The sequence below is a fragment of the Cygnus atratus genome, chromosome 1 (genome assembly GCF_013377495.2).
Source record: "Cygnus atratus isolate AKBS03 ecotype Queensland, Australia chromosome 1, CAtr_DNAZoo_HiC_assembly, whole genome shotgun sequence".
In the NCBI taxonomy this organism is placed as follows: Eukaryota; Metazoa; Chordata; class Aves; order Anseriformes; family Anatidae; genus Cygnus; species Cygnus atratus.
The window spans coordinates 99,755,674-99,780,222 of NC_066362.1; the positions used below are offsets into that span (position 1 = coordinate 99,755,674).

At 40.9% G+C, this 24,549-nt stretch overlaps 1 protein-coding gene across 1 annotated transcript in view; it reads right to left on the reverse strand.

Moving 5' to 3' along the window:
- Nucleotides 1–15,777: 15,777 nt before the first annotated feature.
- Nucleotides 15,778–24,549, reverse strand: part of MAN1A2 (mannosidase alpha class 1A member 2) — a 145,891-nt gene continuing 137,119 nt past the window's right edge. The window contains exons 12-13 of the mRNA XM_035569582.2: nt 23,587–23,702; nt 15,778–20,597 (exon numbers count right to left, since the gene is read on the reverse strand). Of these exons, the coding sequence (XP_035425475.1) occupies nt 20,465–20,597; nt 23,587–23,702 (249 nt within the window). The 3' untranslated portion in view covers nt 15,778–20,464. The remainder of the gene's footprint in view (nt 20,598–23,586; nt 23,703–24,549) is intronic.

Consider the following 24,549-nt stretch of genomic DNA (forward strand, 5'->3'; position numbering starts at 1 on the left):
CAACCGAAAAGGAGATATTGGCAGCATATGAGGGAGTTCGATCTGCTTCGGAAGTGGTCGGTACTGAAGCGCAGCTCGTCCTGGCACCCCGACTGCCGGTACTGGGTTGGATGTTCAAAGGAAGGGTCCCCTCTACACATCATGCAACTGATGCTACATGGAGCAAGTGGGTTGCACTGATTACTCAGCAGGCTCGAATAGGAAACCCCAGTCGCCCAGGAATTCTGGAAGTGATTATGGACTGGCCAGAAGGCAAGTACTTTGGGATATCATCAGAGGAGGAGGTGGTCCGTGCTGAAGAAGCCCCACTGTACAACAAGCTACCAGAAAATGAGAAGAAATATGCCCTGTTCACTGATGGGTCCTGTCGTATGGTGGGAAAGCATCGGAGATGGAAAGCTGCTGTATGGAGTCCTACATGACGAGTTGCAGAAGCTGCTGAGGGAGAAGGTGAATCGAGTCAGTTTGCAGAAGTGAAAGCCGTTCAGCTGGCCTTAGATATTGCTGAACGAGAAAAGTGGCCAGTTCTCTATCTCTATACTGATTCATGGATGGTAGCAAATGCCCTGTGGGGGTGGCTACAGCAATGGAAGCAGAACAACTGGGAACGCCGGGGCAAACCCATCTGGGCTGCTGCATTGTGGCAAGATATTGCTGCCCGGGTAGAGAACCTGGTTGTAAAGGTACGCCATGTAGATACTCATGTGCCCAAGAATCGGGCTACTGAAGAACATCAAAACAACCAGCAGGTGGATCAGGCTGCTAAGATTGAAGTGGCTCAGGTGGACCTGGACTGGCAACATAAAGATGAATTATTTATAGCCCGATGGGCCCATGACACCTCAGGCCATCAAGGTAGAGATGCAACATACAGATGGGCTCATGACCGAGGGGTGGACCTGACCATGGACACTATAGCACAGGTTATTCATGATTGTGAAACATGTGCTGCAATTAAACAAGCCAAACGGTCAAAGCCTCTTTGGTATGGAGGACGATGGCTGAAATACAAATATGGAGAGGCCTGGCAGATTGATTACATCACACTCCCCCAAACCCGCAACGGCAAGCGCCACGTACTTACAATGGTGGAAGCAACCACCGGATGGCTGGAAACATATCCTGTGCCCCATGCCACCGCCCGGAACACTATCCTGGGCCTTGAAAAGCAAGTCCTATGGCGACATGGCACCCCAGAAAGAATCGAGTCAGACAATGGGACTCATTTCCGAAACAACCTTATAGACACTTGGGCCAAAGAACATGGTATTAAGTGGGTGTATCACATCCCCTATCATGCACCAGCCTCCGGGAAAGTTGAACGATACAATGGACTGTTAAAGACTACACTGAAAGCAATGGGTGCTGGGACATTCAAAAATTGGGAAACACATTTGGCAAAGGCCACCTGGTTAGTCAATACTAGAGGATCTGCCAACCGAGATGGACCTGCCCAATCAAACCTGTTACACACTGTAGAAGGGGATAAAGTTCCTGTAGTGCACGTAAGAAACATGCTGGGTAAGACAGTCTGGGCTACTCCTGCCTCAGGAAAAGGCAAACCCATTCGTGGGATTGCTTTTGCCCAGGGACCTGGATGCACTTGGTGGGTAATGCAAAAGAATGGAGAGGTCCGGTGTGTACCTCAAAGGGACCTAATATTGGGTGAGAATAGCCCATGAGTTGAATTGTAGTATGTTAATTATCATATAACACTGTATGTCATCACTACCATGGTTGCTATATATCATAGATGAAAATGGTGATTAATTAGAAGGTATTGGAAAGAGTGTAACCTGAGCATGACATAAATGGTATGGAATAAGGGGTGGATATCTGTCCTGGTTTCAGGTAGGACAGAGTTAATTTTCCTCCTAGTAGCTGGCAGGGTGCTATGTTTTGGATTAGAATGAGAAGAGCGCCGATAACATGCTGATGTTTTAATTGTTGTAGAGCAGTGCTTACACCAAGCCAAGGACTTTTCAGCTTCTCGCTCTGTCCTGCTAGCGAGCAGGCTAGGGATGCAGCAGGAGCTGGGAGGGGACAGACCCAGGACAGCTGACCCAAACTGGCCAAAGGGGTATTCCATACCATCTGACGTCATGCTGAACAATATATAGGGGTGGCTAGCCAGGGTGGAGGGGGGGCCGGCTGCTCGGGGATAGGCTGGGCATCGGTCAACGGGTGGTGAGCAATTGCATTGTGCATCACTTATTTCGTACACATTATTACTATTAATACTATTATTATTATTATTATTATTATTATTATTATTATTATTGTTATTATTTTTCCTGTCTTAATAAACTGTCTTTATCTCAACTCACAGACTTCACTTTCCCGTTTCTCTCCCCCATCCCGGAGAGGGAGGGGGGAGGGTGAGCGAACGGCTGTGTGGTGTTTGGCTGCCAGCCGGGCTAAACCACAACACCAAGGAAGTCTCTCCAGCGCATTTCCGACACATGCTGTCTCTGATAGATTTCTGCCACGCTACATCACTGAAAAACATTCTCTTAAAGAATGGAATGGAGGAACAAAACAGAACAGAATGGAACAGCATAGAACAGCAGAGCGAAGCGAAAAGAGAAGAGAAGAGAAGAGAAGAGAAGAGAAGAGAAGAGAAGAGAGGAGAAGAGAAGAGAAGAGAAGAGAAGAGAAGAGAAGAGAAGAGAAGAGAAGAGAAGAGAAGAGAAGAGAAGAGAAGAGAGGAGAAGAGAAGAGAAGAGAAGAGAGGAGAAGAGAAGAGAAGAGAAGAGAAGAGAAGAGAAGAGAAGAGAAGAGAAGAGAAGAGAAGAGAAGAGAAGAGAAGAGAAGAGAAGAGAAGAGAAGAGAAAAGAGTTGAGTTGGAAGGGACCTACAAAGACCTTAGTGTACTACTGTCTGACCAATTCAGGGCTAACCAAAGGTAAAGCATATTATTAAGGGCATTATCCAAATATCTCTTGTACACTGACAGGCATGGGGCATAAACCACCTTTCTAGGAAGCCTATTCCAGTGTTTAACCACCTTCACATTAAAGACATTAAAGACATAAAGCTCTCCTGAGCATTGCCCAGATACTGCCCTCTCCTACTCTTACTTCATTCCTGCTGCCTATTTGACCAGCGCAGGAGGAAGGGAAATATCAGAACGTTTTTTATTTTTTCTTTTCCCCCACAGACAGGTAGTAGGAAGAGCAGGCAGGCAGTTCAGATGTGTTTGGACTGCCTTAGGCCCCTACATTTGAACTGGTGGTCCTTCTGTGTGTATCAGCCTCTATAGCTACATCTCTTCAAGTGCCTGTGCTCAGCACTACCTGAAAGTTTCCTGCCATTCCCTTTCAAGCCCTTCTGTAGCACAGCACTTGCTATTCCCAATGCAAACCCTGTGGGGCTGAAGTCTTCTCAGCCATTATTTCTCCCCATTACTATTCTCTCCATTATTTTTACTGCAGGGACTTTGGCTTACTGGCACACATTGTTTGGATTTCTTGAATAGCCAGGAGCACTGCAATCCCACAAAGCTTTACTCCCGGAGGACATCAACCTATGGACCGTACAAAGACTAATGTCTGTTCAAGCATATCTAATTGTCAGGCTCACCACAAATAGCCTGTCCCCATACTCCGACACTTTTACATCCATAGAAGTAGAGATCAGTATAGACCACCTGAAAACACAGCCTTAGGAAATAAATGCATTCTGTAAAATAAAAAAGCACAAGACAGCATGTGGCAGTGGTAGTGCTGAAGGGCAGTAACTCTAGTTTTAGTAGGACTTTTGTAAATGTTGATCATTAAGGTTCTTGTTTCATATCAAGAAGCTGTAAAGAGAAAAAAAAAATCCCTCAAACTTGTTGCATTAGAATAATTGTTAAATTAATGCAGGATGAATTTCTGTCGGGTTCCCCAAATGAGGAGAGAAAAACAGATAAAAAGATTAAAAGATAATTCCTACTCAGTTCTCTTTCTTAGCATCTGTATCTGTTAGTGTTTCTCCATTAAAGATATGGGATGAAATCCTGCCTGCTTTGGAGCCAGTGCAAAAACACTAGGATACACAAGATTTCTGTCACGGCTGAGGGTAAAAGCTATACAAATTTTATCAAATTCTCCCCTTATCTAAACGGGCCATTGAATTCCGCTGGAAGAGGGCACAGCATCTGCCTGTGCCTCGGAGCCCCCAGCCAGTAGCTGTGCCTGGGGAGCCCTCTAGCGCACGCACAGCAGAGGCTCAGGAGAGGATACGTGTTGCTGTAGTGACACTGCGTCCTTAAAAGATGTACATCATGCTGAGAAAGTCCTCTCCCACGACACAGCTGCAGGCAGGCCACCAGATTTCCCTGGAGGGCAGCATGTCGCCGGGCTGCAATTTTCTCCATGCCATCATCCTGTGCTGACTCAATTTTGAAACGTAGTTCTGGGCTGTTTTAGGATGCTGAGCTACTCTAGTGAGCAGATCCCTTTCTGTAACTTCCTGGTACATCGCCATGCACAGAGTCTCCTCCCATCCTCACACCACCTGCTTATGGTCCCTGTGTGCATCAGTGAGTGAGATTGCAGAGCAGCAGTAATTACCACACATCACACTACAGGGTGGATGCTCTGCTAAACTGTCCCTCAACCCACTGTGCAGTAAATGTTAGCTGACAGTCCCCCTCCACAGCAGACTCAGGCCCCAGGTTAGTGAGGAGCTGAAGTCCCAGGGCCAGAGGGCAGGGAGAGCGTGTATGCTAGCCCTTGACAGAAGCAGCAAGGGAAGAGACCTTGCCTGGTCCTTCCTCTTGCTGCTCCCATCAGGAGCCCCCCTTCTACCTGTCACTGTGCCCTCCACCTGGACAACAGAGCTGTGGCCCATCCCTGCTGCTGCCTGCCAGAAGGAGGGTATCTGAGGTAGGTTCAAAGGGTTACAGTGCATGAGGTTACATCAGGCTGGTTGTCAGTCAGTAGTGGAGTTCCCCAGGGCTCTATTTTAGCGCCAGATCTCTTTTATGTTTTCATAAGTGACTTGGATGCAGGACTCAAAGATATACTGAGTATGTTTGTGGAAAACACTAAATTGGGAGGAGCTGTTGACTCCCTCAGAGAGGCCTTGCAAAGAGATATTGACAAATTAGAGGGTTGGGCAATCACCAACCATACGAGATTCAAAAGAGCAACTGCAACTTGGATGGGGCAACCCTGGATATATGTACAGACTGGAGGATTAGAGAGTGGCCCCACAGAAAAAGATCTGGGGGTTTTGGTTGACAGCAAGTTGAATATGAGCCAGCAGTGTGCCCTGGCAGTCAAAAGGGCCTACCATATCCTGGGATGCATCAAGCACAGCATTGCTAGCTTGTCATGGGAAGTGATCATCCCACTGTACTCTGCATCAGTGTGGCCTCACCTCAAGCACTGTGTGCAGTTTTGGGCACCACATTATAAGAAAGACATAAAAATATTAGAGAGTGTCATAAGGAGGGCTACAAAGATGATGAAGGACTAGAGAGGAAGATGTATGTGGAGTGGCTAAGGTCACTAGGTTTGTTTAGCTTAGAGAATAGGAGACTGATGGTAGACTTCATGGCAGTCTACAGCTTCATCATGAGGGAGAGCAGACTGGAAGGCACGGACCTCTTCTCTCTGGTGACCAGTGACAGGACCCAAGGGAATGGCATGAAGCTGTGTCAAGGGAGCTTCAGTCTGGATATTAGGAAAAGGCTCTGAGAGGGTTGCTGGGTACTGGAATGTGCTCCCCAGGGAATTGGTCACAGCACTAAGCCTGCCGGAGTTCAAGAAGCATTTATACAATGCTCTTAAAAATATGGTTTGACTTTTAGGTAGTCCTGTGGGGAGCAAGGTGGTGGACTTGATGATCCTTGTGGGTCCCTTCCAACTTGTGATTCTATAATTCTAGGTGATGAGAAGCCAGGAGCAGCCAACCCTGCTGCAGGCAGCAGTACCCTGGGAAGCTGGGATCCAAAAGGGCTGTGGGGGCACAGTGCCACCAGTAGCTGCCCGCTGTGCTCTGCCTCACAGCATGGGGGTTAATGCCTCGTATGTTCTCAGTAAAGGTCTCAGGGTGAGGTGAAACTGAAAAAATCATGAATCATGGAATAGTTTGGGTTGGAAGAGACCTTAAAGATCTTCGGTCATCTTTTTGTCATGTGGTGGGGATTTTTAAGCCTCAATTTCTGTCTTTGGGTTTCTTAGTGTCATAGACCAGGAGGGCTGTTAGTTCCCTGGACTGATATCAGCAGGGTGTCCCCCAGGCCAGGCCTGTCCCTCTGTCCTGCCAGGAACTGGGCAGCCAACAGGAGGCCCAGCCCCAGGCACCAGGCACTTCCCCTGGGACACGCTGTGGCAGGCAGTGGTGGGCCTGCTCACTGGGGCCTATGGCCAGGTTGGGCAGGGCTGTGGAGAGCTGGGGACCAGCCCTGCTGAGGACTTGCTGGACAGGGGCTGATAGCCCCAGGGCTAACATGGCATCCTGGGGTTGTGTAGGGATATCAGGGTTGGTGGCACCCTGCGAGTCATGGCACTTGGCAGTCTTGGGTGTCCCTCTCCCTGACCAAACAGAACCTTGTGGTATGGGTTACCCTTGCTGGTGTTCACGACACCACCACCTGTGACACCCTCCAGCAGTCAGGCTCTCGATCAAAGCAATTTCTGGCCTAGGACTGCAATTGTGTTCCTGCAGTAAATGTGTGTGGCCTGCAAGGCCATGAAGTACATGAAGTACATGCATGAAGTACAACATGGTATCCCACTGAGAGATACCCCAGCATTTGTGGGAGAAGGAGTGGAGGAGAGAGAATATGGCTGACTGGGTTTTGAGTTTTAAAGTCAGTACTGGTAGATTTTAATATGCGAATACTTTCACTTTCAGAGTAAAAAAGCAAATTTAACTACAGTTGGAAACCATCCACTACTCCTGAAATAGCATCAGCTTCTTTCCTTCATCCTCAGCTTAACAATGCTCCATTCCTGTGAGAAATGGGCAGAGCAGAAAGTTGTATCATGGGAATTACAAGCAGCCAAATTAAAGACTGTGGGAGAGTATGGAAGGCAGAGGTGAATAAAAATCCTGTAGAAAGTAGGGAGGAAAGATGGAGCCAAAGAATCATTCTCCACAAGCTACCTTAAGTTTGCATCTGTATTGTCCCTTTGTTCAGCTGTTTGCCACAAAGTGCAAAGCATTTGCAATAAAAAGTTGTTATCAGCAGATTCATCTGCACCACCTGCTTTAGGTGGCCCTCACTGAGCAGGGGAGTTGGACCAGATAATGTCCAGAGGTCTTTTCCAAAGTCGGCCATTCTGTGATCCTGTGATTTGGTGAATGTATGAAACTCTTAGGGAATGAATACCTGAACAAGTTACCATGTTACTTTGCAATCACTAGTGTGTGTTCATTCTTACTTAACAATAAACACAAGCCAATCAAGATATTTCAGGGTGTACTTTTCAAGGACATAGGCACGGTTACTTACAGCAGCTGATTTGCTGCAAGTTTACACTTTAGTCTACATTGCAGTAACTTGTTTATATACTCTTCTGCACATCAGTTTAGCAAAGTGGCTACAAAATGTACCTAATCAGTAAGAGCCTTATTTTCCAAGTTTGCTGACTGGTACTATTATCTAATTTAATTTTTTTTTTTGGCAATCAGTAAAGCAAACCATTATTTATCAATGAAACTCCAATTTCAGCAGAATCACAATCGGTAAGAAGGATTTTACATATATACATACACACACTGGGAAAGAAAAAAATGTTAAGGTTGATTTGCTGGAGAGGTATTTATTTACCCAAGCATGCAGGAAAGGGGCAAGTGGCTAAGATACATGTGTAATTCTTAAATGCTACTGAAAAATGGATTATTTCTGGTTCCAACAGGTACAAAAACTGAGTTTAAAGATCACTTTTTGTTATTAAATATTTTGTGTCTAGAGAGGAACAGATTTTTGGTTGCTAAAATGGACCAGGACCTCTGAGCTATTAATGTACATTTTTAATAAATGTAGGTATACTGAAGCTGTTCCAGAGGAATACAAACAATATAAGATATTATGTCAATATTGGAAATTGGAAATACATGCCTGGCATTGGTCCAAAGGAATATCATGCTGTTGTTAATACATGATACAATCAAGGAAGGACATTTGGAGCATGTTTTTATGAAGAATCCATATTGTCAAACAAGCATAACATTGGCACTGCGAGGGTATTGCAGATTTTAAACAATGATAAGTGTTTTGATTTATGATGATGAAATTTGATTTATAAGTTGTCATTTTACACAATAGGACAATAAATGTATTAATACAGGCTAAATGATAAAATCACAAAATAAATGTTAACTTTCCTGAGTACAATCTTTAAATCAAGCTACACTTGAAAAAAATATTTTGGCTCAACCCATAGGCTTGGTGCAGAATCACATGAAATACTATGTACGGCCTTTGTTATGTGGAAAACCAGAATAAAAATAGTCTCTTAAAACTGAAAAATCTGTCATATTTATACATCTAGTTATAATGAATTATCTGTTTCTCCTCATTCAAAAACCAGTGTATAACTGAAATTTGTATATGTGGCAGTGCCATGGAATTCTTTCTCATACCTATGTTTGTCATGTCTAGAAAGACATTCTTCATTCACATAACAAATTCTTACATTTCTTGAATAAGATACGCCTCTCCAATGTTAGCAGCAAGCACTGACTACAAGTAGTCAAGACCAATCTAAAGGAAAAAAAGAGTGACCAAAAATAAAGAAAATATATTATATCTCCAGCTTTGTCACATAACATGTGCCACTCAATTTTGTGAGTGTAAATTAGGCAGATACGAGGCTTGCTGTCATCTGAAATAGCAAGAAGTTCCTGACACTAAGATGCTGATTTAAAAGATTTGTTTGAACTGAGGACATTGTGGGGTTAGGCTTTTCTTGTCAGACGACATATGACAACTCCAGAGAACCGCTACTGGTATCTGATGGTGGTATGCCAATAAGAAAGCTGTATGCATGAAGCTGTGCAAGCAGTGCTCGATGGTGTGGTCTGGAATACCTGTACGTGGTCTTTCTCTGAAATGTCCTCTGTAACTGCATCATTTGTTTGAATCCATCAAGCACATCATGTTGCAACTTCACTTAGAGCTTCCCAAAAAGATGTAAAGAAGCATTTCTTCACAAGTCTTTCAATTTCAAGAGTCTTTACCATCTAATACTGAGAAGACATCCACCTCTGTGAGCCTTCATTTCTTAGGTTTTGTAAATGTCAACATGATTAAAGAATTTTAAGGTGTCAATACCCAGGAGAGTTTGTGTAGCTTGTTAACCAGCTATTATACTCCAAACCCATTGATTCACCCATATCCCTTCCCAAGGACTTTTTCTCCTTCAGTAAGGCTCAGCCTAGTTTGGAGTTCTTGCTTTCAAAGAGATGCTGTAGCACTTTCACCTCAGATTAATTACCAAGTGATACTCTTCAGAAAGCCATCCAAGTCTTTTAAAAAATATTACAGTAGGCCAAAAGGGACAATTACATGACCTATTCTTATTGCCTGAATAATGTAGTCCACAGAATTTCACTCCCTCATATCCAGTGATCCTAATAACTTGGGTTTGACTTAAATGTATAATCCAGAAAAGCAACCAGACTTCATCTGTAGGTGTCAAAGGAAGAAGAACATACCACTTGGCTTGGTGATTAATCCTTCTCACTGCTAAAAATGTATTTATTTATTTTTATAGAGAAACATTATGTTTTATATAAATATTTTGCAGTCTGAAGTTTACATGTTGCAGCATGTGAATTTTGATTTTTGTTATGCTTTCTGTACTAGAATAAAAAGACTCCGAGAACTCTGAATTCCCCCTCAGAGAAAGTACTTACATACTCTGTAATTACCCCATCCCTTCCTCATTAAAAAATAAGTGAATGGCGCATCTTCAATTTCTCTTTGCATGCTTTTTCTTTTTCAAATATTCCTGTGCCTCCATTTTTTTCAATGTTGTGATTTCAGCAGGAGCTAGATATACGCATTTCTGAAAATCCCACTAGGCATCTCCATGCAACTTAAGGTATTGCATATTAATCAATATTAATAACATTAATTAAGATGAAAGCTCACATTTTTACATTCAGTTGGCCTTTGTGCACACTACTTCTAAATGCTGAAGACATATTAAACAGTGTGTACTCACTGCTATGTTCTAGACAGCCACTCATGGCACACTTCTCTTGGTCCATCTTGCAGTTTATGTCTCTTGTCTATAAGGTTCTTGAAATTAACCCTGGCACACAGGTATTGCTGGAGCAATGTGACCTTCCTGGTCAGCCACAAGGAGCAATGAACACATAAAAGCTGTTCCACTCTGAGCATGGTATGGTAGGTTTTGCCTGTGAAGAATGGTTGAGGCAGACTTTTTTTGCATTGTTCAAGTTTTGTTGCTTCTAGGGACTTGCACTCAGCCCTCTTAATTTACTAGTTATATAATTACAGAGAGAAAGTAGTTACTTTTGCAATGATCTCATTTACCTTGTACTCTCTGCCCATGGTATTGCTATAAAAGAGGGAAGCGAAATAAGAAGATGTCACTGTGGGACCTTCATGAACTCTTGAAACAAGCACTGTGATACAAGGCAAATTGACCAGGGCCCACCGGAGGACATAAACACCATGGAGGATCTCCTTCTTCTGGCCTACTGTCAGTACCCATGTGCTTGGATATGGGCTGTGAGAACAGCAGGAAGCAGGAGATGCACTGTGCTCTAAAATGCATCTGCATGTAAGAGCCTGGGCTGCTGGAAGAGGAGGTCACTACTTGGTGTGGTGGACAGGCTGGCAGAAAGCAACCAGCAGGCATATCTGGATGACATCCCTGTATAAGGACCAGGTCCGGATTTTGATCTCTTTGTCTTTACACAGGGGAATGTATTCTGTACAAGGAATGTCACAGATCGACTGCTGGACGGGGTGAGTCCAAAATTAACTTGTGATTTCCCTTGTGTCCCAGCACTGCCTGAACTAGGATGCACTGGGCAGAGTGAGATCTGATACCCAGTACTCCTCGATAGCATCCTTTGCTTGGAAAGGAAGGAGTTTATGATCAGCTACTTGATAGGCTTGACATTTGCTTTACAGAATCTCAATCTGTGGGCACTATTAGTCTCTGCCTCATACTACCACTAGATGGTATCGTTAGCAAGTGTTTCCCCTCACTTGCTCTGTGAAGTCCAATATTCTGACTGCTGAGTTTCTGTATTTACGAAGTCTGCATTTTCATCACAAATAATGCAGTGCAAGGTTGTTGATGCAGGCGGCTGCCTACTAGGTACAGTAGATTCAGATGAACAAAGCCAAAAGATAAGCCCAATATATGAAGCCCAGTATTAATGCAAATATTAATAGATTAATAGAATTACAGAATGGTTTGAGCTGGAAGGGACTTCAAATATCAGGACAGGATGAGCTTGTAACAGTAATCTACAGGTACAAATAGGGGCAAAAATGAACATAAGTGCATGCAACAGGCAGTACCTTGGAGAGTATTTCTCTTTGGGTATGGATGATAACCTATTTTGCTCTGCAAAAAATCACTGCACAAAGGACTCTATTTGTGGAAAAGTACATTACTCCTCCTGTGCCACTCTTTTCTATTTTAGTATCATATTTCTTGGTCCTTGTTCCATAAAAAATCTTCACATAAAAGAGATTGGTGTCCTATGTTGATAGCACTGTGCTTCAGCACATTGCAAACTGTTTCTGATTCAGTTACAGCTAAGTTAGTGGTGAGAGCTTAACAGAAAGACATGTTAGAAGGCTTAATAGCAAGTATTTTGGTGTTTTTCTGTTCATCATTACTCAGAGAAGAAAATGTGAACAAATTAATCCCATCTATGTTGAAAAGAAAGGCTATTTTTCTGATTCAATGACATTTTACACTTCCACTGCATTGGAAACAAATGACAACACAAAGTAAAGGGCTTTTGTAAATTGAGCCCTAGATACAGAGCTCCCAAAGGAGCTCTGGAAAGTAGGACAGGTAGGGACCTCCTATGTCCTTGACTCAGGTCCCTGAAATTGCAGGCAAGCACACTACATTATCCTTTTCTTCAGCAGATCAACATTTTCTAATTCTAGGATGTCATAGTCAGAAACCCCTTTCAAATTTCTAGCTGAAGTTTATTCAAGTATTGGATGTATCATTTTTGCTTCCTCTCCTGCGGCGATCAATCTCTTAATGTGTCACAAACAGCAATTAGCCCCTCTGTCACTCTTCCATTTTGCCAGCCTAAACTCTTCTTACCTCTCTTCACACAAACTCTCCATTCCCTGGTAATCCTGAATACTCATGTCTTGTATCTGTTCCATTGAGACAGGCTCTCCTAACTATGGGCAGTCAGAACTATACACTGTATCTCAGATATATTGATCAGGCTTTGTACACTAATAATTTTTCAGTTTCATCAGAAACACCCTTTCGATGCATACTAACTTTGCACACATGAGGCTCTTTGGCAGAGCTTGTTCTGCACACTAAAGGTTTGGATTCAATAAGGGACTGGACTAATCCCTATGAACAACTGCCACCCCAGTATGTCAAGAGCTATTAAATACCAAGACACCACCTGTGGCTCAGATGGCTGCAGATCATTTTAGGGTGCATTTGTGAGGTATTCATACATATGTGTGTATATATATATATATATATATATATATATATATATTTCCCCCTACTCTTCACTAGGAATCTGCTATTGGTCAATGCTGAAACAAGATGCTAGGTTAGACAGACCTTAGTTTTGACCCAGCACAACCATTATTTTATTTTCACTTGCTTTTCTTCCATCTTGCATTGGTGATCTGAGTCATTATGGCTGACCATATGTTCCAGTTTTTCTCACTGTTCATGATTTCAAACTGACAACATACCAGATTGTAGTGAAAAGTTTTATTTCTAGTTTCTGGAGGTACGAGTTTGCATTTGGCTTTTTGAATTTCTTCAGTCTTCTGCTTTTCCAGGCCTCAAGTTTATCTGATTCTACATTTTCTTTATTGGTAATCATTCCTAGATTTCTGCTGCTACAAAAAAACAACTTCTTGCCTTTACACAAGATTTATCCTAATACCAGGATTTAGTGACATTCACTAATATCCCTAGAGGTTTCCTTCTCCATTTTATACTTCATTATGTCTACTTTAACCAGTTCCTTTTTCACTGTGCAGGTCTTTTGTTCAATGTCATAGACAAATTAATCAAGATGCAGTATTGCATAAATTACTGAAGATCAGCTATATGAGATATACCATACATCCTTCCCCTGGAGAATGATTTATCTCATAAAAAGTTGTATCTGCTTAACTGGAAAACATTTGTCTTTGATATCCCAAATAATTCTGCATCATCAATGACACTTGAGTATACTCACATGTAGTTAAACTAGAATTTCTGCAGATGGATTGACAGGAACACTAAGCATGATCCACAAACCAGCCATGGATGGGTCTATCTGTCCTCGTGAGCAAATCCATGAGGAATCTCCCTGCATCTCACCCCCTGAATCTGCACGCAGTCCTCTGTTGCACATGATGTAGCAGACTGCTATATCTATCTCACACATATTCTTAGGGGCTTCTTGCTTGCTAAAGCTTCAATGGGGATTGATGAAGAGAAGGGTATGCAGACATAGGCAGCACTAGCTTTTGGAAGAAACAACCCAGGGACATTCTTCCTTTTGCAGCTATAATACAATTCACATGGATCTTTATGTGATCTAATTTCAACTCATCGTACTATTTTCTTAGTCTTGCAGCAGCTCATCCTTTCTGTTTTATTTTGTAACAGATATATCTGTTGTCTATAACTACTTGTACAAAGTAAACCGTATAAGAAAGAAAACAGTGAAATTGTTGTTACACATGAACATACAGTGCTTTTTCTTCCTCCCCAATTCTTTCTCTGAATTTTTGCCTGCAAGGAGTTTGGCTATATTAGTAAATGTTCTCCGCAAACCCTTTTACATGGAAGTTTGCTCAGCCTGAAACATTTTCATCAAAAAGATTCTTGCTCTTCAATTTAATAAAAGAAAAGCAAACCACCAAGTACCTTCAAACACTGCCACCATCACACATCACACGTATGAACTGGCACAAATAGAGTAGCTTTCCTTTCCAGGGCACACAGCATGTCTATGGCTTTGCACTGAGAGAAGCCAACTCCCAGAGCTACAAGATGAAGGCTAAAAATAACCCCTTACAGATTCATTTCAGGATTTCTGAATACAAGTAATTAATATGCAAAGGAAAGGCAAGACACATGGTCTCCAGTAAGGAGCACGCACAATCACAGGCTACAAGGAGCGGGGGGAGGGTGACATGCAGGCAGCAAGCCAAAGAAGAAATGAAAGAGGTAAGTTTGCTTTGAGGATATAGGAGGTGCAGACTGTGTTTCAGAAGAGGTAGAAGCAAAGGGGTGGAACACTGCTATCGAAGAGGCAGAGGCAATGCAATGCAACCACAAATGGCATGGTCCTGTTTGAAGAACCAAGAGTACAGTAATAAAGGCTTCAGTATTTGCAAAAACGATATAGACAAGGATAGAGAGCTTGTTACTACTAGAGCAGGAGGCAAAGTTAGGGCTCATTGGCTCAGACCGTGTGACATGGACAGATGTAGCAGACATGCTTTGATGCAAGAAGCTACTTTCAGTAAAGTGACTTCAGGGCAGGGCACAGCAGAGGAAGATCAATAGCTGCAAAAGAAACTGTTGGTAGTGGCACTGTGGTAGGAAACTGGATGCATCGTGAACATGCTGTGCTCATGTGGCAAGCTAGGGAGCAACAAATGAATGCATAGCTGGATTTCAAGTTGGATGGCATACCAGGACAAGCACGTGTGTATCAGGTTCCATGCACTGCAGTGAATTATGATACTTTGGAAGTAATTTTCTCTTATGAATTAGCAGTGAAGGAGGTCAATGCATCCTGAGGCAGAAGCACGCTGTGAAGACAGAGCACTGGATATAGAGCACTGAAACAGGATGCACAGGATGGTAGTCATGGCATGCCACAAAAACGAGATACTGCACATGAGCAATACGGGTGATGTCAGACAGTAAGAATCATCTACAGTTAATGGGAATCAGAAGGCAAATTTGGTTATTCACTTGCTGTACTGCAAAATAGAGAGCTACAGCAGCAGTTGCAGTGAATTAAAAGGTGCAGAGGGAAAAGAGTCTCACTTGGAGCAGATTTCCTTTGTACCCATTTCCCCAGGAACAACATTCATACAATTAAGACCTTCTTCCTTTCAACAGAGGAAGGAACAAATGTCCAGAATTAGTACACTGGCTATTTGGTATCATGAAAAGCTATGTTTTCATCCTGGTGCCTTAAGAAAATTACTGTTATTTACTAACACTGCACATCTACCTGTCCCCTTTGCCCTCATCACAAAGAATTTTGAACTTTCACCCAAATGTATCAAAAGGGTAAAAAGCTCAAAATTTTCTGCGATTTGGTGGCTTTCAAAATGGCACACTGAAGCATACTTAAGCTGCTGTACACGTAGTTTACATCTTGAGAAAAATTTGAGCACTACAATGACCTGTTAAAAGGAAGCAAGGGGTACAGAGGCTTAATTTTGCAATAGTGGGTCATGATACGTGTTTATGGTGACATGGATCTAAGTCCCTAGTAGAGGTGCAGGGGAATGAAAAGCTGTAGCACTAAACAAGCTTGTGAAAGAGGATCAGATTCACAGTCACCTATAGGAGTTTGCTACTGGAGGCAAAGGACACAAAAACCACATTCTTCACTTAAAGACATTCTTTATTCAATCTTTTTTTTTTATATACAATATTATTTTTAATCTGTAAAAAGTACATATGCAGGATTCCAGGTCAGAGGCAGTCAGAAAGTTTCCACATCAGAAGATAGACTCTTGCCCTTTTATTATTTTGGAGGAAAAATAATCTGTCAGTTTCAGATAAAGCAAGAATAAAGGCAGAATGCAAATCCAACTTCCACCAAGCGATTAGGATTAAAGGCAACAATTCACTGTAACAAGTCAGCTGTCTCCTTTGGTGGTTCCCAACTTTTCTGGGCAATTACAGAGCAGTTTGTTAGAATGCGCTAACATCCGAAGCAGCTCGTGCTTATCATCTCTGCTACAGTTGTATGCACATAACTAGCAAAAGAGCTTGGGTTTCTTCTTTCTATGGCAACTCAAACTCTTTAGTCAGAAGACTGTTTCTCAAAATTCAAGCAGCGAGAGAGGGAAGTCTCATCAGGGTAAACAGATCTCTGAACTACAGCATGGATCAAGAGCTTGCTTACATTTTTCTCTGGTAACAAGAAGCCTGTTTCTAACTTGTCCTCTTAAAAACATGGACTAGACTTATTAGTGTACATAACAGGCTCAATTTGCTAAAAGCCTGTTACTACAGCCCTGAGATGTAAACTGCCACACCATTTTCTGTGGATGCCAGATTACACTGTTAATTCTTTCAATGTTAATGCTGTTAACCACTTCTCCATTCAAACTAGGGGTAGTTACATTATAACATTACATTTGTAATGTCATTCTTGGGGACAAAAGAGGGGATCATAAAGGACAGCCCAATAGAACCTTGCTTAGGAATAAACCAAAACAAGGTATACTTTTAATCTTACAAGATGGTATTACAGGGAACATGTAATTGCTTTCACTTTTTAAAGTTCCAGTTACTCAGTATTCAAATCTTTTAAAATACTGCGTAAGTATATTTCAATGACTGGAAGATAGAAGACAGTTATTCACAAATTCGTAGTAAGGAGCTAAAGGAGTCTCAAAGGTGTGACTGGTGCCCAGAACTGTACTATCTGCTTTCCCCTTTACTCCAGGGTATTTAGAATCTTGCATACGCCTTTTAAGCATTTAGTTGTGCAGCAAAATGAACACCCAGAACATCATTCAAGGGTTTTCTTTTAGTTAGAGGACAAAGCTAAGACGTTGACTTCTTGACTGTAGGACACACACAGCTCCAAGGTGATCAGTGCAGAAATTTGGCTTCTGTCAGGCTGTAAAGTGTTAGAAAAAAATTTACTGCTAGCATATCAGGCAAGCTTGAGGCTTGGATTAGGAAAAGAACTGAATATCTTTGTTTTGACTGCATGCATACAGGAAATAGACAATTCTGGGATTTCCCGGCTCTTGCCCAAATCCAGTGTGCCAATAATGTACATGATTTTCTGTTCTTTACTTCATCCTGTAAGAGGAGAAGGTATTGTAGAAATTGCTAAATGGGACACCTACCTAAAGAAAATGAGGATTGTTTTGTTAGAGAATACAGTGCAAGACTCAGAAACAACTAGCACTAAAAATTCATTGTGCTTAAATTTACACTCTTCATGAAAGTATATAAGACAGCAGCAACAGAATGAAAGTGACAATATTCTACTGTACCTTTTGTACCCAGAGGGAAAACAGTCTGAACTGTGGATTGCACATAACTCCATTCTGCAGATCAAAACCTACTTCTTTGTGAAGGACTCTGAATGAGGACATGTCACTTCAATCAGAAGTTTCATTATCCATGCTTGGTTACTACACACACCTCGCTCAAAACCCATTACCTCCAAATTTTCAGCTTGCTCTAGGAAATCTCAGGATGGAGAGATTCATGAATGACACAGCAATTAGTCCATAAAACACAATTTTGGATAGACTATGAAGATCAGTAGCTTCTGTAGGAAAACAACAGTTTGTCTTTTAGAGTGATAGAGTAGAAATTGACAACCGTTGGGCTAACTGGAAAATGAGAAACAAGTGTCCTTTATTTGGTACCTGCTGCTTGTCTACACAAAGAAGAAATAGCAGTACTGTATATCTGCTTTGAGAAAAATACCATCCCATAACATGAAATGGCTTAGGTCCTCAATTCAAGCATTCTTGTGGCAGTGAGTTAACCCATTGGGATTCATGGAGGAATTAATGTGAATAGTTGCTCTTTAATTCAAAAGAGGGGTGTGGAAGAGCAGAAAACACAATAACAAGTTTGCTGTTTCTGTGACTCCAAAATTCTGTCCTTGATGTTTCTCTGAACAGACTGGCAGCCATTCTACATCTACATTTATTAGGAAGTTTATGGGGATGGGCTAGAGGGGAAAGTGCCTTTTCTTTTCTTTTTTTTTCTTTCTTTTTTTTTTTTAAACAGAGTAGTTTGTTTTTCATCTTTCTCCTTTGTACTCAGAGAGATTTAGGAGAACAAGTCAATCTAGTGCAGTTTTAAACTCATAACAGTTCTAATGGGATGGGAAAAACTCTATTTGAAAACATAACATATCTGAACTTTAAAATGGAAAATGACTAGCTCTTCAGTAACTCATTGAATACTCAACTAGAAAAAATAGCAGACCAGTAAGAAGATTCCATTTACTTCCAGTTATTTCTAATTTTAAATAAACAATTACTTGAAACAGTATTATGTACATCAATTGCTTTATCAGATCTTAAATTATTTTAAAGATACTGCTGCCAATTACAGTAACTCAATAATTGGTATTAAGGCAAAAATGTTGAGATTGAAATGTTTTCCAAGCTTTATGTCTTCCTTCTCTTAAACTAAAGGAACAGTCTGGAGAAAAGCATCTGATAGAAATCATCACTCAACCAAAGAAAAAATGCAATGTCTAAATTAGTATCAAAGAGGAGTGAAGGAAAATTTTATAGGGGAAATCCTACTTTAAAGTACAGTCAGATATATTACAATTTGATGTAGAGAAAAAGCTTTTATATATAAAACTTCATATATAAGCATTTTTGAGGGGGAGAAATAGCACTTAGTGCCTTTAGACTTGATGCTGTACTTCTGTAGCTTACTGAAGAGAGTTCTTCCACTCACTTCAGTTCAAAAACGCAATCAAGACTTTTGAAAGATTCAACCTGTGCACTAATTAGGAGGGGAAGAAGCACTTCACAGCTCTTTTTCAGCAAAGGTGCCAGTCACCATGGCAAAAGGATTTGAGAGCTAAAAGGGGAATAAAAGAAATCATGTGAGGTGTAAGGATTCTGGAACAGAAAAAAAAAAAAAAAAGCAATGAAGAGATACTTGAAAAGGCTAAATTTCTTTTAGCAAAAATTGTATGTGAAGGCTGAAGCAGACTCCACTTAACTGATATTGTCCTGCCTAATTTCAAAGTATTTGGACTATGCCAGACTAGGAGTACTCAAGAAAAAAACATGCAGGTAACAGCATCTCATTTCTCATAAACTAAAGGAAGAAGGGACTCTACAGTTTCTTTTTCCATTCATATGTTATGTCATGTTCAGATGTTATGTCATTTCCAAAAACAATCATGTTGGCTTTGCACTGGAGCAGAAGAAAAGGAGTTTCGTAAACTAAATCAAAGGCAGTTTTAGGTTTCTGTCCCATGCAGAAATAAAATAAGTCAGGATTTCAAAGCTGCAAATAAGGTTCTGTGAATAGTATCCAAAGAAGGAAGTTAATTTTTAGGAAAAATCTGGACTGTGTGGAAAAACATAAAGCAACAAGCTCCTGCTGCTTAGCAGAAGGGGAGCACTTTTAAATGCCATATACTATACCCTGCTATATAAGTCATGACAGACTGCTTTTCTCATGTTGTTACCTCTGTATATTTGGCTAGAAGAAACAAGAAAAAATAAGAGAATGTAGACTTTCCATGTGACAGAATCTGTGAGGAAGTGAAACTTTGGCTCCTATCTACCCCTGCAATACGCTCAACACTTTGTGACTGTAGCATGCCAAATGAACTAAGCTAATGTTGCTGACAATTAACTACAAACCAAATGCTTACTAACTGTTTTTTGGATGTGAGCATACAACACAGAGCTTTCAACACTGTTTTGAAAAGGGAAATGAGGAGGCAATAGTTTTTATAGTTTAGTTTTAATGGTTTAGAGGCACTGAGAATGGCTGCCAGTCTGGACAAACTGATGATCCTTAGAAAATTCAGACAGGTACAGAAAAAAAATTCAAATCCTGATGCTGCTGGTGCAGTGATGTTGCTTTTTTTTTGTTGCTTTGTTCATGCCATCATCAAACAAACAAAAAAGAAAAGAAAAAAAAATCTAAGTATTTGGAACCCACCCGATTTGAAGAGGTGACTGGTCTACTGTTCCTTGCAACAGCCAACAACAGCAGCAGCAAGTTTCTGTTGCTGAACAGGAAAACCTCTTCTTCCTTACACTGTTGCATTTATATTAAACAGTAGATTCCATCTCTTGTGAGGGTTCAAAGCACGTGAAGTTTCTGTCCTGCAAATACCACACTAATGTGTTTTGGTCATATATAAAACAGAACTTTTTTTCAGTTTTACTTATCTATACGTTGAAGGGCTTTGTTTCTCACGCCTGTACTTGACTCGGAGGTCTGGATTTATCAAGTGTCTTTCTCCTCTCCTGCTTAAAGTTTCAAGTGGTCCATGTAAACAAAACAGAGCTGAAAAGTCTTTCTTCCTCTTCTTAGAGCTGATTTTATCGATAAGCAGGGTTTCCTGAAAGTGTGGTGTTTGCTAAATGTAAAACAGGCAGAGGATGAGCTTCTGTGTTAAAAACCCAGTTGTCTAACGGGAGAAGGTCATCATTGGAGAAAAGCAGATACAAATACCTAGATATCAATATAGAGAAGAAAAATGGTGGGTATTAAAGCTTAGCAACAGACAGGGTGGAGCAACATAGCAGCTGCATGCCCCACCAGTCAGCATCTAAAGCTATAAAAAAGTTATTTGCTTTCAATCTTTTTATAGCACCCACACAACTTTTGCCATTACAATGATCTGAAGAGTTATTTTTATCAACTCAAGCCCTGAAATGAAAAGTTGTTACAAAGACAGCATTTTAACTTTTCCAAGTAACTTCCAAGTAACTTCCATTTTTCAAGACTCCTTTCAAAGACTTACTATATATTACAAACATCAAGACACCAAGCATGAGAATTTGGGAGTAGAAAAGTAGGCAAAAAAATCGTTCTTAATGGAATAAACCCACTTGCAAATGACTACTCTGTTCAAACCAAATCAAAGATTTAGAGGAAGCACAAGAGATGCCAATAAGCCATGCCAGATATCTTATTTATCATCACCATGCTGGAAGCTGGTTCAGCTTCTGGGTGGGAGGAAATGGGCCAATATATTGTGCAGAGAGGATTCATAAATGTTGTATATTATAAAGCAATGTAGAGCAAATTAAGCATGTAACAATGTTAAGGTTTCTGGACAGATGTGGAAGAAGACTATTTCTTGGTTCTTTTTTCTTAATACACACTTTTGAGTTGGGGGGTATTAGTGGTAGGGATATTGTCAAGGCTTCCAAACTCAAATGCTAAAATTCAAAAGTATTTTCCTTGTTCCAGAAAACCTGACTGTGCATGTGCAAGCTTAACATCACAGATGTTGCTCTTGCTTCAGCCTGATTTCCTGGTATCCAGAAAATGACAGGTCTTGTAGCATGGAACAAGGAAGGGCGTCACTCCCGTTAGAGGATTCTGTCACATCCAGCACGTGCATACACATTGTTCTGTCTTCACTCTGCTGAGGCTGCTCTTACTTCACTCTCTAAATCAGATGCTGGCAATTTCCACTGTCTATATTCACGTGTCACTGCTTGAGCTATAGCACATCCAGTTACTGAGCAACACATCAGTGAATTTTGAGATCTGCTTGTGATTATTTAAGATCTAGACAGAATTCTAGTGATACAGAACATCAGTTCTGTCACCACAGAAGTCTCTTAGAAGCAGATTTCATTTTCTAATTTGGCTTTTATAGGCAGATGGATCATATAGGCAGATGAATCACTTCCTGGGGAAGTACTGTGCCTCTGACCGGACCTGTTTGAAACTTCTGCCTCCTTCTTTCAGAGTATAGCTTTCAGACTCCAGAAAATGAACTCGAAAGAGTGACTGAAATAAACTTAACAAAGATGACAGAGTATCAGTGGCTGACTTTCTTTTTATAATGATAATACAAGGAAACAAAATATTGTGACAATTTAGAGAAGTCTGGTAAGGAGTCAGCCGAAGGACAGAATGGACAAACCTTTCCCTTACATGTGATGAACCTGGGAGTCCTTTCTCACCAGTGAAACATGTTGTGGTGCCCGAAGTAGGCAACAGTGCTGCCTCTGTCAGGACCTGCTTTCTCACCTATGTATTTTGAGCTCCTAATACCCCAAATCAATCTTGATATACAGAAATTGCAGCTAAAACCTGCTAAATACTGTAAACTCTGAAAAAAAAAGGAAAAAGAAACCTGTTTCATTCTGCAAAAGCTGCACACCCTGCTAGATTGCCAAATGATTACAACTGTTTCTTCTTCAAATCCCTGGGTTGTAATGACAGAAAGGACACCTTAATGAGTCTTCACTGCTGACAGGTTTGTGCAACTACATATGTATCATCCCTTCTATCACATGTTGGCAGAAAGTGGCACGGATATATAACCAGAGATGACAACAACTGAGAGCTGCTCTGGCCACTTTCAAAGGCCAAAAGTGGCTTCTGGTTAATTCTATGAAATTAACAAACAAAAATATTCTGCAAAATGCTATACAGGAGGAAAAAAAAGGGTAGGGAATATAGCCAGCTCACACACTTTTCTCCCAAAGGTAGACAATTCACAAGGTCTCAGGGAGGTAACTTACACAGGAACCTTGGTAGATTTCACTGCCAGAACTGAATTACCAAATTCACTGATGCGATTGTCAAGAAATTGTCACACCTTTGGAGACATTGCTTTATAGGCAAAACCCCAGAATGATCACAGTTGCATGACAAAAGAGTGCTCTTGATAGCTGGTCACGTCAATGATGGAAGAGATGAGTAGTCATGCTAAGCTGGCTGTTTTAAAAACTGATCTCTTAATGTCTCCATGACATATTCTTATCTTTACACATTTTTCTTATTGTATGCAGCATCTCCATAACTTAAAGGTTATAGCATATTCTAGTACAGAATAGCATTTTTTTTATTATGAATCAAAAAGAAACTTTGAACACTATACATTGAACCAAATATGCAACAGAGTGCATTAACCTCTGCACAATGGACTACAGGTGTCCTGCTGACTCAACTGAATTGAAGAATATTTAAAAGATTCTAAAATCTGAAGTACATGAAAGATTATAAAATATGCCTGATATTCTGGCTTACAACAAGAAGCATTCTAGAGAAATATGCTATAGGAGAAATACAGAAAAATAATACAAGGGCATGGAGGAATTTTTTTTCCCCATTTACTCCCTTGCAGTGACACACACAGGAGAAACAGGTTCTACAGTAACGGAGTATAAGTCAGTGTATCTAAAAACGTGTTTTGCAAATGGAATCTCTTAAAAATGAGATATCTGTCCTCTATTGTAATGCCAGAAATCACACTGAAATCTTAAAAATGAAAGCTCCCTCAGCATAAGCTTCTTGCATGGGAAATTCTACTTGTATTTCCTGCTGGGAAAATAGGCTGGCCTTGGACCTAAAGCTGTGAAAAAAAGAATGCCCAAACCACCCTGACAAGACAACAGATTATTTGTTAAGTCAACACGTTCTTCTGGAAATTAGATGCTGGCTTTTACAGGAAGAAGAAAGAGTGAAGACAGCTTACTTCAAAGTTTCAGCAAGGAAAAAGCTCTGCTGTACATCATCATATGTAGGAGATGAGGAATAGACATCCTTGACACCAGAAAAGCCACCACTGACTCGGCAATACTTGTCGATGGCCTACAAAAAAGAAGGTTAAAAAAAAAAAAAGATATTTAAATTGTATAACAAAATTTGAACACACTGAAATGTAAGGCTTGATCAAAAAAGCCTGCACTTTCCAGGCTACATAATTCTGTCACAAATCTCATGTCAGCGGATGTTGTGCATGTTAAAAGTTTATAATAGAGGGAAAAAAAAAAGACTGGACACATGGACACATACAAAAGTAAAATCCCTCCAAGGCTACTAAAGACTCCACATTTGGCAAAACACTAGAAGCTAAAATGGTATCTGGGGAAGAATATGTTCTTTCCCAGGTATTCACTGTTGACTGATATTGTGGGAGGATATGGCCTCAGCACACTTTTGCTGACTTTTTTAGACTGAGCTGCTATGTCTGGTCACAGGTAACACTGTTGTAGAACATTTTTCTATCAACCAATGTAATATGTGCTGTGGGGAGTGTTGGAAGATAAAAAACATCCTGGATTTTGCAGCTGAAAGAATTTCAGGAACTCTGTAACTAGTAATTTGTCATAGTGACTTATTGAAAATAGGAATTGAATACTGTACTCATCTTTAGGGACTTTGATTTCATCTTGTAAACTCTTCCAGCTGCTGCTCTCTCCCCACATTTCCATCTCCTATATATGCTTTTCTCTGTTTCCCCTTTATACAGCTGGAACTCAAGTCAAATTGTGTGCTGGACTGCAGAAGAGCATTTTATCATTAAAGCATGAAGTTTAAATCCATAAACATTTCACGGAGAAAGGGACCAATGGATCCTTGGTTCACAAACCACCTAGCTAATCAGTTCCAACACAGTACTGCAAAAAGCCTATTCAAAGAGGAGGAGACTGGGAAG